Here is a 15,573-nt window from a genome sequence, read left to right on the forward strand (position 1 = left end):
CTAAACAGAAATATTTCATGGTATTTCTCACTCTGGAGCTAATAGTCATGCTAGCCTGAAGTGGGAAATTAAAACTACAAACAATCACTGCAGCACGACGTTGTTTTTGTCCATGAAGCACAAACTACTCCAAGTTTGCCTGTATTTCACCAACTATTCATTTTACAGAGAAATGGAGAAAAATCAGAGAGCGAAATGGCCAAAGCCCATCCCCAAATAAAACACATGGCAAAGCCAGAAGTCAATCAATATGAAATTAAAAAAAAATTTAAAAAAAAATTAAAAAAAAAAAAAGTTGTTCCAAACTGTCCACAATAAATAAATTTAAATTTTATTCCCTCCATTCCCAACAAAGCCCAGCCAGGAGGGAGCAGGGAATAAATGGAATAAATGGAATAAAGGGAATAAACACTGCGAGCCTTCCCAGAGATCATGGGGAGATTAAAGTGCAGGAGGATTTAGGGAGTGTGCAGTAATTCCGTGGGTCTGCTCCAGCCCTGCAGCACGCTGGGCTTGGGGGGATTATCTGCTGCAAACACAACTGCAAACACTCCAGCTCTGTTCTTTTGGTTCCTGCAGCCTCACAAGAATTGAAAAAGTTCCTTGGCCAAGCAGCTGTTGGCTGCATTTTGCTGAAATGCCACGCATAAATGTCTTTCTCTCACTATCAACACAGTGAAAAGTGCAAAATTAACTCCTCCAATATAATTATAACAATTTAATAACACTGTAATAATAATATTATAATAACAATTACAATAATGAGCGGGCATTTTGCTCACTAGATCCTGGACTGTGTGGGATCTGTGAGGCACGCTAACAGATTCCAAAGAAGTTTTGAAATGGTCATTTTGAGGATTTCAAAGCACACCCAGGTGGGCTCTAAGTGCTTGAGCAGAGCAGTGCCACAGCTTGCACACAATTAATATTAACAATATAAAAACAATATGAAGGCAGCTCTCAGGAGAGGGAAATACCAGCACTGGCTGTGTTCAGTATTTCCTGCTGCACTTCACCTCTAAATACTGCAAGTGCAATGGGCTTTATAGGGAATTATGAGGGAAATAAATGGGCATTTCCTTCTGACTGCAGTGACACAGGCAAGGCTCTGCTACCCCATGAAAATCCACCCATCCCTACCCCAAAACATCCACACAAAAACCCAACAATTCTCTCTCAAATACAGCAAAATGAACACTGAGTAAAAAAAATGCTCTCCCCGTCTTGCTGCCTTAACAGCATTACCAAATTACACAAAAATTCCTCGTGTTCCCTACAAAAAAAACCCAGAAAATACCATTTTGAACACAGAGAACAACAACAAACACACCAAGAGCTCCACTCCAGTGTTTCATTTCCACAAAGACCTTTCCAGGTTAAAGCCAACCTCAGCCCAGCCTGAGCATCCCCCCTGAAGGCTTTTTCAGCTCCTTGGGCACCTGTTTGGAAACTGCTGCTTTGCATAACTCCACTCCTGACATTCACACTGGGAGGGAACTCTGCCAGTTTCCTTGTGGAACAAGAATAATCACGTGTAAGAAAACGTGCCCAGGAGTTGATGAAAGGAGGAAAAGCAAAAGCAAAGAGACACCAAGGACTCAGCAAACAGCTCAATAATATTGATTCAACACAAACCCAGATAACAGCTTTGCATTTGGGGAGCACGCTGCTGTGCTCACTGGGTGTCTGAAATGCAGATTTCTCCTTCCATCAAGAGGTTGTCTTCGGCACAACCAGTTTTCACAACATGAGCTGCTGGTAACTCACAAGCACAGCCCAATTCTCTACTCACTGCAACAGAATTCCTGTACTAGAACATCTGTGTGTGAGTCTGTGTCCACCTAGATAATGTATTTTATCTGCTCATTTTCTGCTTCAGAACACCTACCATCACCCACTGAAACATCTCTACTGCTCACTGAAGTCCATGTTTCAGTATCTGCGGGGTTTTTGAGATTTGTACAAAGATAAAGGATCCGGAATCTCCCCTTTTCTGGATTTTTTTTCACACAGCCACAGCTCATTAGCACCTCACCTCACACTGCTCCGAGGTACATAAAACCACATCACCAGAGGGATGCTGTGTTATTCCCTGTTATCCCCAAACCCACACAACTGAGACTTCCCCAGCCTTTACCTGGGAGAAATCCTGTTATTCCCAAATTCACAGAACTGAGATTTCCCCACCCCTTATCTGGGAAATCCTGTTATTCCCAAACTCACACAATCTGAATTTCCCCAACTTTTACTTGGGAGAAATCCTGTTATTCCCAAACTCGCACAATCTGAATTTCCCCAACTTTTACTTGGGAGAAATCCTGTTATTCCCAAATTCACAGAACTGAGCTTTCCCCACCCCTTATCTGGGAAATCCTGTTATTCCCAAACTCACACAATCTGAATTTCCCCAATTTTTACCTGGAACAAATCCTGTTATTCCCAAACTCACACAATCTGTTATTCCCAAACTCACACAGCCTGAATTTCACCTAGGAGAAATCCTGTTATTCCCAAACTCCCAAATCTGACATTTTCCCAGCCTTTACTTGGGAGAAATCCTGTTATTCCCAAACTCACACAATCTGAATTTCCCCAACTTTTACCTGGAACAAATCCTGTTATTCCCAAACTCCCAAATCTGACATTTTCCCAGCCTTTACCTGGGAGAAATCCTGTTATTCCCGACCTCACACAATCTGAATTTCCCCAACCTTTACCCCTTCCAAGTTTCCCAACGGCATCAAGACCTCAATCTTGGCTTGCTGACATCCCAAAAGGCAAAACCCACGGAAGAACCGGCCAGTATTTTATTTTCCACCCCAAGTGAGGGTGAACATTGGAACATTTCGGGAACGCTTGGCACTGGCAGAGCCCCGAGGAGGCGCAGGGAGCAGAGCGGGGCTCTCCTTCCCCAAACCCGGATCCTGCTGCTCCCAGCCCCACTTGAATGGAATAAAAACCCTTTTGAGCACAACAATCCCCCAGCCTGCACAATGCAAATCACAGCTCCTTGGAGAGGGTCATTAACATGCAAGGCCAGGAGCAGCGAGCATCCCCCAGCCCCGGGCTGCCCTCAGCCACTGCCCCTGTTTGTTTATTGATTGATTGATTGATTGATTGATTGATCAGTTGTGCAATAATGCCCCGTATTAGAGCCCAGTTTGCCAATATTGTGCAAACACCACCAAACTGGCTGCTCCTCCTCGGTGGCACGGTGAAACCCAGCTTTGAATATGCCAAATATACGTGTAAAGGCGCTAGGAAAAAAAAAAAAAAAAGGGATTTAAATTTCAGAATGCTTAAATGCACATCAATCTTTGCTGTAAAAAGAGCTGCATTTGGAACTGGCTGCAAAGAGCTGCGCTTTAGAAATAAATTTTTAGGGTTTTTTTTTTTTTTTTTCCCATAAAGCAAGGATATTTACAATCCTACAGTTTGGTTTCGGGGACAATTAACTAAATTCTGCAGGAATTTATTGCAGTCGCTGTAACATTTAAAGTATTTTTTTATACAGTTGCTGTTGGGACAAGAGATATTAAACATCTGGAAAAACCCATTCAAATTTGGAGGCAACAATTTTCTATTTCCGTTGTCTAAAATCTTCATCACTTTATTTCATCATTCATCACCTGCTCAATTCCACAGCTCAGCCAGGGCTCTCCTCTGGAAAGAACCCTGAATTTCAAGCACGGATTTTGACCCAACTCTGCCCAAAACGTGGCCTGAATGTGTTACCTGGCTCATTTCTTCCTCTAACCCTTTGTTTCACACAATTCCCCATTTCTCTACGCAGATTTACACGCTCCCATTCATGTCTTTGCAGTCATATTTCAAGTTAATCAATGTGGTAAATTATAATTAACCATAAACCAGCAACAAACAATTAACATTCTTGTTTATCCTAAGGATTCAAGGGTGATAAGTGTCATGAATACAAACAAAGGAAAAGTACATTAAATATTCAAATAAGCTTCTATTATGACTGTTTTTACAAGAGTAGAGGTACAAAAGTCACAGAATAATTGGGGTTGGAAGGGACATCTTGAGATTATCCAGTCCAGGAGGTCACCAGGGGTCTGGCCAGGTGTGTTCTGAAGGTCCATGGATGGAGAATCCACAATCTCTCCCCTCAACCTGTTCCAGGATTCAGCCAAAAAAATAAAAAAAAAAAAAAAAAAAAGAAGAAAAGTAGGGATTTTGGTGTGTTTTCACACGTGCAGAGAGGATTTGCTGTATTTTTGCTGTATTCCAGTTTGTTCTGTTGCTGGGCATCACTGGGGAGATCCTGGCTGTCTTCACTCCTTCCCAGCAGGAATTTATCCACATCCACATCCCCTCGAGCCTTCTCTTCCCAGTCTCAGCTTCTTCTCACACCAAGCTGCTCCTCCAGTCCCTCTGCAGTAAATCCAGGGATTGTTTTGGCACTGGGAGCCCAGAGCTGCACCCTGCACTCCAAAAGTGGCCTCAGCACTGAGGAGCAGGTGGATTTTCAGAGAATTAACCTGACTTGCCTGATTTTAACAACAAATTGTGGAAAGTACCTACCCCGATTTACCCAATGGCCGTAACGACCTTAAAAACTCAGCTAGAAAGAAAACATAAATATTTTTGTTCAAGACACAATGAGATTGACAATTCTGGAACAACTCAAGCAGCCAAGAGTTTCTTTGAATGGATTTTGTCCTGGCCAATGATGCCCTGGTGAAGTGAGGGACATTTGTTTTAACTCAAAATAAATCAGATCTGCTCCCCACTTTAAGAAATCGACCATTTCAATGGATTTCCCAATGTTTTTCCACGTTATTCCACCTGGGTTGTACTGAACCAGCCAAGTCCCATTTTCCCAACACCCCCCTGCATCTGTCCTGTCACAAGATCTGGGATGAAAATAGGGGATGGATCAGCCCCAGCAGGGATCCCATTACTGCCTGCAGCCTCAAGGGAATTGCCTTGCATCAGATGCAGGACCTGGGGCTGCAGCCCTGCATGGGCCAGAGCAGGAATGGCTGTGGCATCAGGGCCTGCCACTCCCTGGGCTCTGTCCCCTCTCTGAGCTGGTCTCCAGCCAGAATTTACCACCTGAATTTACCTCTGACAGACCCTTGGTGCCTCCATTCCTGGGCGGGGGCACCGAACCCACCCTGAGCAATTACATGGCAAATACAGATTCCTGAAAACCTCCCCCATTTCCCAACCCCAGCTCTGTTTCTGCAGAGGAATTCGAGACATTAATCTTCAGGCACAAGCATCCTTATTTTTTTTCTTGCTCAAACCCAACACGGCTCTGTGATTTCTGCTGCAAACACCAGATCTCCATCCTAATTATTATTCACGTTTAAGAATTCAGATAACTCCCCCTGCTCTTAAGCACGGCTCTATGTGACTCTACCCCACAGCTGCTGCTGCTGCTTCTTCAGAGGAATCTTAAAGCAATTTGCACTTGCTTTGCAGGATAAACCTCCCATTGTGTGCTGTTCCCCAAAAATCAGCTTTTCCGGCAGCTGCCTGGAGATCTGGAGCTCTCAGGACTGAGGCTGCTGATGTCCCGCATTTGTCCAAGTCAGAATTCTGCTGAAGCACCTCCAGTACATAAATTCTTGGCCCAAAAGCAACCTCAGAAGCCAAAGCTCTAACAGGGTCCAAAAAAAAATGCTCTGAGGAAGTTTTCAGGTGGCCTTGGGTATTTTGAAACACGTCAGCACCTCCCCTGGACAGCCCAACGTGTTCTGGCACAAGGTTTTCCATGGAATCACAGAGCCACTGAGGTTGGAAAAGCCCTCCAAGCTCTGAGCAATCCCCACCTTGTCCAGCAATTCCTTGGACACCTCAGGGATGGGGAATCCAAACCTCCCAGGGCAGCCCCTGACCATGTTTAACCCTTCCCATGAATAAATTCCTCCTGAAACTGCTTTTCGTGGAACCAGAGAATCGTTAAGGTCGGAAAAGACCTTTAGGACCATCGAATGTCCTTGTGAACCCTGCACCACCACCGTGTTCAGCACCCGACCCTGCCCTCAAGTGCCACGGTCCCGTATTTTCTGGGCACTTCCAGGGATGCTGACTCCATCCTGTGTGTGTCATTTACCCTGGGAAGGTCTGGAATCTGCATCACTGCCTCTATGGAGAGGGATTATCTGCCTTAACATCAATACAGTGGAAAGTACTGGATTTAAAGCCATACACTTGTTTTAATCTGAATTTCACCCTTGATTTTGATCTATTTCTCTCCATTCCACGCACGCTGCAAACCCAAAGCCCCAGGAAAACCTCCCTGTGGCGGCTGCCGGAGCCAATCCCGAAGGCAGGAGGAGCAGGCGCTGCCGTTTGGCTCTCAGGGTCACTTCAAAAGGCATCGCTCCTAATGAGCAGCTGCATTTCCCCACCAGGAACCCACAATGGCCCTGCTGCCAAGCCCTGCTCATTTCCATCCCCGAGCACAGCCAGCCCTTTGCTCCATGCTAATGTGTTTTCCTAAACAAAAGGAGCCACAGCCAGCCCCGAGCTGACCTTCAAATTTGCTCCTGTGATTTGGATGGCTCGAAGTCTATTTGCCTGGTGGCTCTTTTTTTTTTTTTTTTTTTTTTTTTTTTTTGGATGAAAAGCGACACATTAATTCCTAAAAAACATGCGCAAAGGAACCGTCCAGGAGAGAGGAGGAGCTGCTGGGAGCCGTAGTTCCCTGCCAGACACACCCTCAGCCGAGTTATTCCCATTCCCCCAGTTTATAAACAGCAAGGAAAACACAATTCTGTTTCCTCGTCGTTTTCAAAGCTCCATATTTACAAGTGAGTCGCGCCTCTTGGCTCACATCACATTTCACATCCGTGGGAAAGGGAAATAAAGGATTGGGAAATAAACAAAGAAATAAACACCCTCTTTTCAGTGCACCTGCAAAGCGCTGCCCTGGTAGCATCAGATCCTTGAAGCTTTCTCAGAATTGCCTGCGTGGAAGCCACGACACCATTCCAGAGGAACCAGCTCCTCCCAGGCTGCTCACAGAGGCATTTGGGCAGGTTCACAATGCCCACCTTAAGCTGAACACCCCGCAGAAGCGATGCTTCCAAAACCACCCAGGAAACCCGCCAAAAAAAAAAACCAGAACTGTGCCTTTTTCATAGCACCAGGTGTGTAAAATAGTGAGGAAAACCCTTTTAAATGAGGAAATAAACTGCGCTTTGTCTCCTCCCCGAGCTATCCCTCTGTTCCTCGCAGAGTGATGGCAGCAGATGCAGGATCCCCTCCTCCTCCTCCTCCTCCTCCTCCTCCTCCTCCTCCCCCAGCAATTGGTTCTGCTTCCCTGGCAGCCCGTGCAGGAAATCCATGGCATCGCCCTCCCAGCCCAAACAAACAGGAAAACCATCAACCCCCCCCATGGCATTCTCCATCCACGAGGAACCAGCGCTCGTACCCGAGAGCAGAGCAGTCTATCCTTAAAATACATTTCTGGAGAGCAGCCAGGAAAAGTGAAGGCACTTTCAGCCTGGAGAGCAGCCACAATGTTTAACACTTAAAAACCGGCTAGTCGTGAAGTTACTCTTGTATGAAATGTCCTTTAAAAAACCTCTGGCAAAACCCACAGGCAAAAGACCCCCCAAAAAAAAAAAAACCCAAAAAAAAAACCAGCCAAGAGCCAAGTCAGGAATTTTCAAGTTCATGTGTCAAGGGGATAAAGTTGATACAAAATCCTCCCTATTCTTGAGGAAACCACAATTCTCAGGATGTACATGAAAGGAGAGGAGCCATCTGCTCTGTCTATAAATCAGCTTCTACATTATCAGAGAATGTTTTAATTTTACAACAGACTAAATAAAATAAATCATCCCTATCACAGGCCACAGGGAGACACACGAAATGTGGAATTATTCTAAAAGACATAAAAGACATGGTTTGGTTGTGAACCTACCCCACAACTGTGCTCACACAACAGTTTCCTCAGGGATTCCTCACTGATAAATATCTCCCCTCTTGCCTCCTCTTACATTTAAGCTTAAGGGGTTTTTTTAGCAGCACAATGTTTTATTTATTTTTTATAAAATAAATAAAAAGAAATAAAACACCCTCTTGCACTGACACCTCCACAGCTTTCAAAGCAAAATTCCTTCTCCCCCATCACAGACTGGTGAGCTCGGCTGGGGAAAAAAAGAAGGTACAAGACCAGAGCATCCTTTAGGGTGGAAAGCAGAGCTGGATGTGCTTGGTGCTGTTTTCACCATAAACACTGCTGCTGCTTTGTTCTAGCTTTTTAATATTTTATTTGGTTTTTGTGTTCTCCATTTTATGCTGATTTAACAGTTCCAGCTGTGCAGCTCCCTAGGCAGTCTCCATATTCATAATTATTATTATTGGATAAACATGTATTTGAGTGGGGCAACAGATGATACGCAGATAATTTTTCTTTTGCTTACACCCATTTATTTCCCTCGGGAAGAAAAAAAAAAAACCAAAAAAAAAACCACCAAAAAAAAAACAAAAAAAAAAAAAAAAAAAAAAAAAAAAAAACCCAAAAAAAAAAAACCAAAGCAAGGCGCTTCATTGTGCCCTCCCACAGCTGAGAAAGGCTGTGTGAACGTGTCGGGGAGGCGATGGCTGTGCCATCGCAGGGAGCAGTCTGGCAGCCCCGGGGACGCGAGGGTGTGGCCGGGCCGGCCGCGGGGACCCCCCGCTACTGCACAGACCCCCTCATTAGCGCTCCTCTTCCTCTTCTTTTTAATTAAACAGAGGCTAGCCAGCAGCGCTGGGAGAGCCGGGCACGGCTCAGGGTGGGCGCTGTGCTGATGTTAAACAGGTGGCTCGGCTTTGGCAGCCGCCCTGGGGACACTGGTGGCACTGGTGGCACTGGTCCGCCGCGACAGCCACTGCCACCACGGGAGCAGAGAGAGCCCCGGCAGCGGGAATTGCTTAAGGAGATGAAGATCCTCAGCGTGGGGAGGGTGGTGGGTATGGAGCCAGGGATGGAACGCGGCAAGGACACACCGACAGCTCCGGGGAGCGCGGGCACACGGACACGGCACCGGGAAGAGCGCGGAGCCCAGAGGGGCTGCCAGCCAAGCGCGGTGACAGCTGCGAGGTGGCGATGGCACGGCCAGCCCGGGATGCTCTCGAGGGACGGGGGACAAGGGGTGAGGAGCACAGCACAGGACGGGACAGGGAGCAAACGCCGGCGGAGCCCAGCGCGGCTCGGGAGCGCTCCCCGGGGAGCGCCGGCACGGACAGCACCGGGCAGGAGGGACGGACAGACGGACGGACGGACAGCACAGGGGTGCAGCGCGGAGCAGGGATGGATAGCATAGGGATGGACCGCACAGGGATGCAGCTCGGAGCAGGGATGGACCGCACAGGGATGGACCGCACAGGGATGGACCGCACAGGGATGCAGCGCGGAGCAGGGATGGACCGCACAGGGATGGACCGCACAGGGATGCAGCTCGGAGCAGGGATGGACCGCACAGGGATGCAGCTCGGAGCAGGGATGGACCGCACAGGGATGCAGCTCGGAGCAGGGATGCTGGCTGGGGCGGGGCCGGCGCAGGTGTGGCCGCTCCATCCTGCCGCTCCCAGCCCACCTGCCGCTCCCGGACCCGGGCGGTGGCGACCCAGGCGGCCACCGGCGGCTACCGAGCGGCCACGGCGGGGCCACCGCACCACCGCTCGCGCCCGGGGCCGCTCCACAACGGCAGCGCCCCGCGCCCCTCCTTTTTCTTTTTTTTTTTTTTTTCTTTTTTTTTTTTTTTTTTTCCCTCTCTCTCTCCTCCTCCTTCTTTTATTATTCCAGCCGCTCCACGGCCATCGCATCCCTCGCTCCCTCCCTGGCCGCGTCCGTGCCCCGCCGGCGGAGGGCGGCGGCCGCGGGAGCATCCTCGCGGTGCGCACCGAGCCCGCCGCGACCCCCGCCGCCCCCGGCGCACGCAGCATCCCCTCCGCGCCCATTGTCTGCGCCCCCCGCGCACCGACCCGCGGCCCCGGGGGAGCCCAGCCCAGCCCAGCCCTGCCCGGCCGCCGCCGCCTCCTCCTCCTCCTCCTCGCCCTGCCACCCCGCGGCCCCGCAGCGCACCCGCCGAGCCCCGCGCAGCGCGGCGGGGTCCGCCCGACCCCATTGTTCGCGGCGCGCCCCCGCCCCCGCCGTACCTGCGGCTCGCAGCAGGACGAAGGCGCAGGGCAGCACGGCGAGCGGCAGCAGCATCGCACCGGCGGGCCGGCGAGCCGCTCGCCGGGGCTGCGGGCGCGGGGAGGGCGCGGGGAGCCGAGCCCGGGGTGGCCGCTCCGCTGCGCTCGCTGCGCCCGGCGCGTCCCGGCGCCGCCGCGCTGACTGACAGCGCCCGCGCCGCGCTCCGATCCCTGCGCGCCGCCGCCGCCGCGCCGCCGCTCCCTCCGCCACGCCAAGTAGTGCCCGCGGGGGAGGGGAGGCGAGGCAGCTTTGTCTGGGGAGGGAGCGAGGGGGGAAGTGATTATTGATAGCTGTTATCACCGCAGCGCTGATGACCATAGCGCCGTTAGTAATTCTTACCGAATTACGGTATTACTAGAGATTGTATTAGTATATATTTATAGCATCGTATTGTATTGTATTGTATTCTATTGTATTGTATTATATAGTATTATATTATATTGTATTGTATTGTATTGTATTGTATTGTATTATATAGTATTATATTGTATTGTATTGTATTGTATTGTATTATATTGTATTGTATTATATTATATTGTATTATATTGTATTGTATTGTATTGTATTATATTGTATTGTATTATATTGTATTATATTATATTGTATTATATTGTATTCTATTGTATTCTATTGTATTGTATTGTATTGTATTGTATTATATTGTATTGTATTATATTATATTATATTATATTATATTATATTATATTATATTATATTATATTGTATTGTATTGTATTGTATTGTATTGTATTATATTATATTATATATTATACTTCACTTGATTATTTATCATCACATCATTATTAATTATTATCATCACATTATTATAGCATTATATATTATATATTATATATCATGATTATGATATGATATGATATTATCAACATTATTGTTTATTATCATAGCATCATTATTAATTCTTGTAATCACATTGTAATGTTAGTATATATTATATTATTATATATTTTATCGCATGATATGATATGATATGATATGATATATGATATGATATTATATTATCATATCATATCATATCACATTATGTTATATTTCTTATCACCTTATTATTTATTGCCATCCCATCTTTATTAATTATTATCATCACATTATTATATATTTTTTTAATATTTGACATAATTCTATTCTGTTCATTATTATCACATGATATTATTAGTATATTATATTATTAGTATATATAGATTATATTATAAAGTATTCTGATGTGTATGTAATATGTATTTCATATGTATGTAAATAAATGTATATTATATGTAGCATGCAGTATACAAAAGGTATTTCATATTTATGCAAATAAATATTATTATATTATTATTATATATATAATATTATTCCATTCTATTAGTTATCACATTACACTATAGAATTAGAATATAAATTATTCTAACATACATACAGTATGTATTTAACATGGATGCAGTTATGTGTAAATACTATGTATTATATGCCATAGAAAAATGTATATATTATGTCTTATACACCATATAAAAATACGTTATGTATGTAGCTTGTATCAATTACAGCATATTATTGAGAATATAATCGTAATTATGCTAATGTTAACGGTATATTAATTATTTTGGCATGCAATTAACATAGCAAAATACAATATATGAATTACATATTGTATCATGGAGTGTAATTAGATGGTATAAAAATAGAGCATGTTAGGTATGTGCTATATATTTATAGATGGTGTATAGGTTTATTTATGTTATGTATATTTTTATATGCTATATATACATTTTTATGTGTTATATATATTTATATATGCTATATATGTTTGCATATACTATAAACATGTTATATATGTTTACATATGCTATATATATTTTTATATGCTATATATATTTTTATATTATATATTTTTATATGTTTTTGTATACTATATACATGTTATATAAGTTTATATATGCTATATCTATTTTTATATGCTATATATTTTTATATGTTATATATTTATATATATTTATATATACTATATACGTGTTATATATGTTTACATATGCTACATATATTTTTATATTATATATATTTTTTAATATGTTTTATATATTTTTATATGTTTATATATACTATATACATGTTAAATATGTTTACATATGCTATATATTTTATATGCTATATTTATATGTGTTATATATTTTTTTATATATTTATATATACTATATACATGTTAAATATGTTTATATATGCTAGATATATTTTTTTTTTTCAGCAGAAAGCCAACCTTGCCCTAAGAGTATTTGGGATAAAAACGTCAGGAAGAAATACCCTTCTCTGCTGAAAACAATTCGCTGATTTCTACGTTTTAGGTATATTTTTTATCATGAAGGGTTCTGAGTTTGCAGCAATTATTACCCAATTTTATGAGATTAAATCTCCGTGAGCTTGGCCTGAAAAGAGAAACCCCAGACGAGAACAAAGCAGGGCTGCACAGCGTCTTTATTTTAATTTATTTTATTTATTTTATTTATTTTATTTATCCTGGGCGGATGGTGCCAGGGCAAGGGCGATGGTTCCAGGCCTGCAGAGGAGCTGCTGAGGAGGAATTTTGGGGAGGAATTCCTGCCCCATCCCTGGCAGTGCCCAAGGCCACCCTGGGACCAAGGTGTCCCTGGCACCGTGTGAAAATGGCCCTTAGAGCACGCAGAGTCAGAGACCGTGGCAGTGCACACGCTGTCACTGACACCACTTTTACAAACCGAGGGCTTCCCATGAAATCCCAGGGATTCTCCACAAAAATCAACAAAAGAGCCAAATACTTGCAAAGCAGGAGTATTCCTCTGTGGTAATCAATAATCTTGGAGAGAACATTACATCAGTTAAGGCAGCTCTTCTTCCCTGCAAGCTGACATCCCCAAAAATTGGAACAGAAGGATCCGTGAAGAGAGAATATTGCACACAACAAATACCACCAACTATTGTGTACTGTGGGGGAGCGGTTGTTTTGTTGGAGATATCAGCAGATCTTTATCCCTGTCAAACTATATTTTAGTCCCTGCTGTGGGAGTTTTAACTCCCAGGGTGGATAAGGGGAAGAACTCACACGGAATTCAGCAGAGGAAAAATCACCCCAAACCCCCTCCAGCTCAGGGATGGGGCAGAATAAAGGAGAACCTGGAGACACCATTTCACCTGGAGCAGAATTCCACAGATAGGAGCTTTTCTCTTCAAAATACTTGACAGAGCAAAGGCACCAAGTGTCTTGCCTGAATTTAAGCCTGCAAGTAATTTAAAAACAAAATCATGGGTTTTATGATGAAAATCCAATGGAGACGAGACCCAGGCATATCCAAATGGAATGAGGTGCTCCAAGTACATTACCTGACACATTTCCCTTTTTTTTTTGGCCATTAACAGAGGTTTATGGGCCATGCCTGTGCATTTCTTCTCGTTAATATATAAAATGAAAAGGGGAAAAAAATCCCATCAATCAATAACTGAAGTGCAAGTTTCGGTTCCTGACTTCACTGGGTACTTGGCATAAAAGTGAGCAGGAAATTTGAAGTTTTCTGCCACATTTAAAAGCAGCAGCAGTGGAATCTGTCAAATTAATTCCACTTCTGCTATGCAAATACAGTAAAAGTGAATTTTAACTATACAGGCACTTCACAGATATTAGACCCAGATTTTCAAACCACAAAGCAGAGTTCTCCCTTATTTGTAGGCTCAGGAAAAGGGGCGTGATTAGGGACTGCACCTCAGAATTCCTCGTGGTCAGAGGGGATTATTCTGTGCTCTGCAGATGATTATGGTGATGGATAACAGCACTATGCAAAAGGACCTCAAATCAATATTCTTCACAGCCAGGCCACGGATTATTTTTAAAAGTCTTATTATAGCAGAAAAGTAAGAGCATCTCCCTTTCCTTGTTTAGACAACGCGGCTCACACAGATATTCCTGTGCTCTGGTGATGTCATCAACCATGGGAATGAGGCTGAAGTCATCAGAACTGGAGAGGTAAAGTTACAGCCCAGGAACTGGGAATCTGAGCACTCAAAACCTCAGCTTCGTGTCCATACCTGGAGCCAGCTCCAAGCCTGATCCTGGATTTCTCCTGGAGTTCTGCTCCCCACAGCCAGGGGATGGTTCCCTGCCCAGAGCTGGGAGGATATGGATGTGGAGCTGTTAGTCATGGAAATACCCAGGGAAAGGATGTTCCACTCCATGCTCTGTCAGCCTGACTCACAGCTCACATGTCACCCAGCTGATGGCATTCCTGGAAGTCACCTGGCACTTGTGGGAATACAGGAAATCTTCCGTCCTTGAAGCTAAAATGTTACATTCAACATGCACGCTTCCCTGTGTAAAACCTTTACACACTGCCAGTGTGCAGTAAATGTCTCATTTTCATATTTTTAACCTACCCAGTCAACTCTGGTGCTTCAGTTCACAGGAGAAAAGGATTCTCAGCTGAGCAGAATCACAGAGATTAAGAGGGGTGTAAAGAGTACATGAGGATTAATTGACTGATCTCTTCCTCTCTTCCCATGGTGTCACTGGTTTTTGCTTTATTTAAAATACTAAAGGTATTTAAAGCACTTCCATCACCCAGTGCCTCTAAATAAATAACAGACATCAGCATCACTAATACCTGGCTATTTTAAAAGAACAGCTGTTCTAGTTGCTGCTTTTATTTATAAGAATATTTATTCCAAGCCTCGCCGTCACATCATGTGCATTAATGCAAGTGTAAAACCAGTGTGTGCTAAATTAGCATAAAAGAAACTAAAACAAGAGGGTGTCTCATGGTAGCAAGCAATAAAGGATTGTTTTAATTGAAAAAATCCATCCCTCAGCCTGCTTTGATTTTAAAAAGTATAAACATGCCTGGCAGGAATGTTCGAGCACATGTGAAAGCTCTGAGGAGCCACATTCTGCACATGGAGCTGCACTGCCAGACCCACACTCAGCAGATTTATTCCCCAGCATTGCCTCTGAAGCATCAATGACCAGTGGACTCGCTTTGAAACTTAATGAAGGTTCCCCCATCCCCCAAAAGTAAAGAGCTATCCAAAAAAGGACCAAAAAAAAAAAAAAAAAAAAAAAAAAGAGAGAGCAATTTACAACTTTTTGCTCCTCTCTTTCCTTACCACAGGGAGCTCCTTGCCAGTCAAAGCTCCAGAAGACGAATCCACTGGAGCAGAACTGTGCCTTAATTCTTCCTCTTGCTGAGAGGCAACTAAACAGGATTATGCTGATTGCCCACAAGGCAGGCAGGTAGGCAGTCATTCCAGGAGAAAAAGGAATAATTCCATTTTGAAATCAGCCCAGAGCAGAGCTGAATGTTTCCCCAACATTCTTTGGTTGTGACTGGGTTTCAGGCACAGAAGAATAAAACTTGTAACAGAATCTCACTCTCTGACTCTGTGTTATGTCAGCCTCA

At 44.3% G+C, this 15,573-nt stretch overlaps 1 protein-coding gene across 7 annotated transcripts in view; it reads right to left on the reverse strand.

Annotated features, from left to right (window-relative positions):
• Positions 1–10,262, reverse strand: part of NCAM1 (neural cell adhesion molecule 1) — a 91,590-nt gene extending 81,328 nt beyond the window's left edge. For 3 of the 7 annotated variants that reach the window (XM_053996925.1, XM_053996924.1, XM_053996927.1), the window contains exon 1: positions 10,126–10,260. In XM_053996925.1, coding sequence (XP_053852900.1) covers positions 10,126–10,180 — 55 coding nt within the window. In that variant the 5' untranslated portion in view covers positions 10,181–10,260. Of the gene's footprint in view, positions 1–10,125 lie in introns of all 7 variants that reach the window. The other 4 variants (XM_053996926.1, XM_053996930.1, XM_053996929.1 and 1 more) reach the window with 3 other exon arrangements.
• Positions 10,263–15,573: the final 5,311 nt, after the last annotated feature.

The sequence above is a fragment of the Vidua macroura genome, chromosome 22, assembly GCF_024509145.1.
Source record: "Vidua macroura isolate BioBank_ID:100142 chromosome 22, ASM2450914v1, whole genome shotgun sequence".
Taxonomy (NCBI): Eukaryota; Metazoa; Chordata; class Aves; order Passeriformes; family Viduidae; genus Vidua; species Vidua macroura.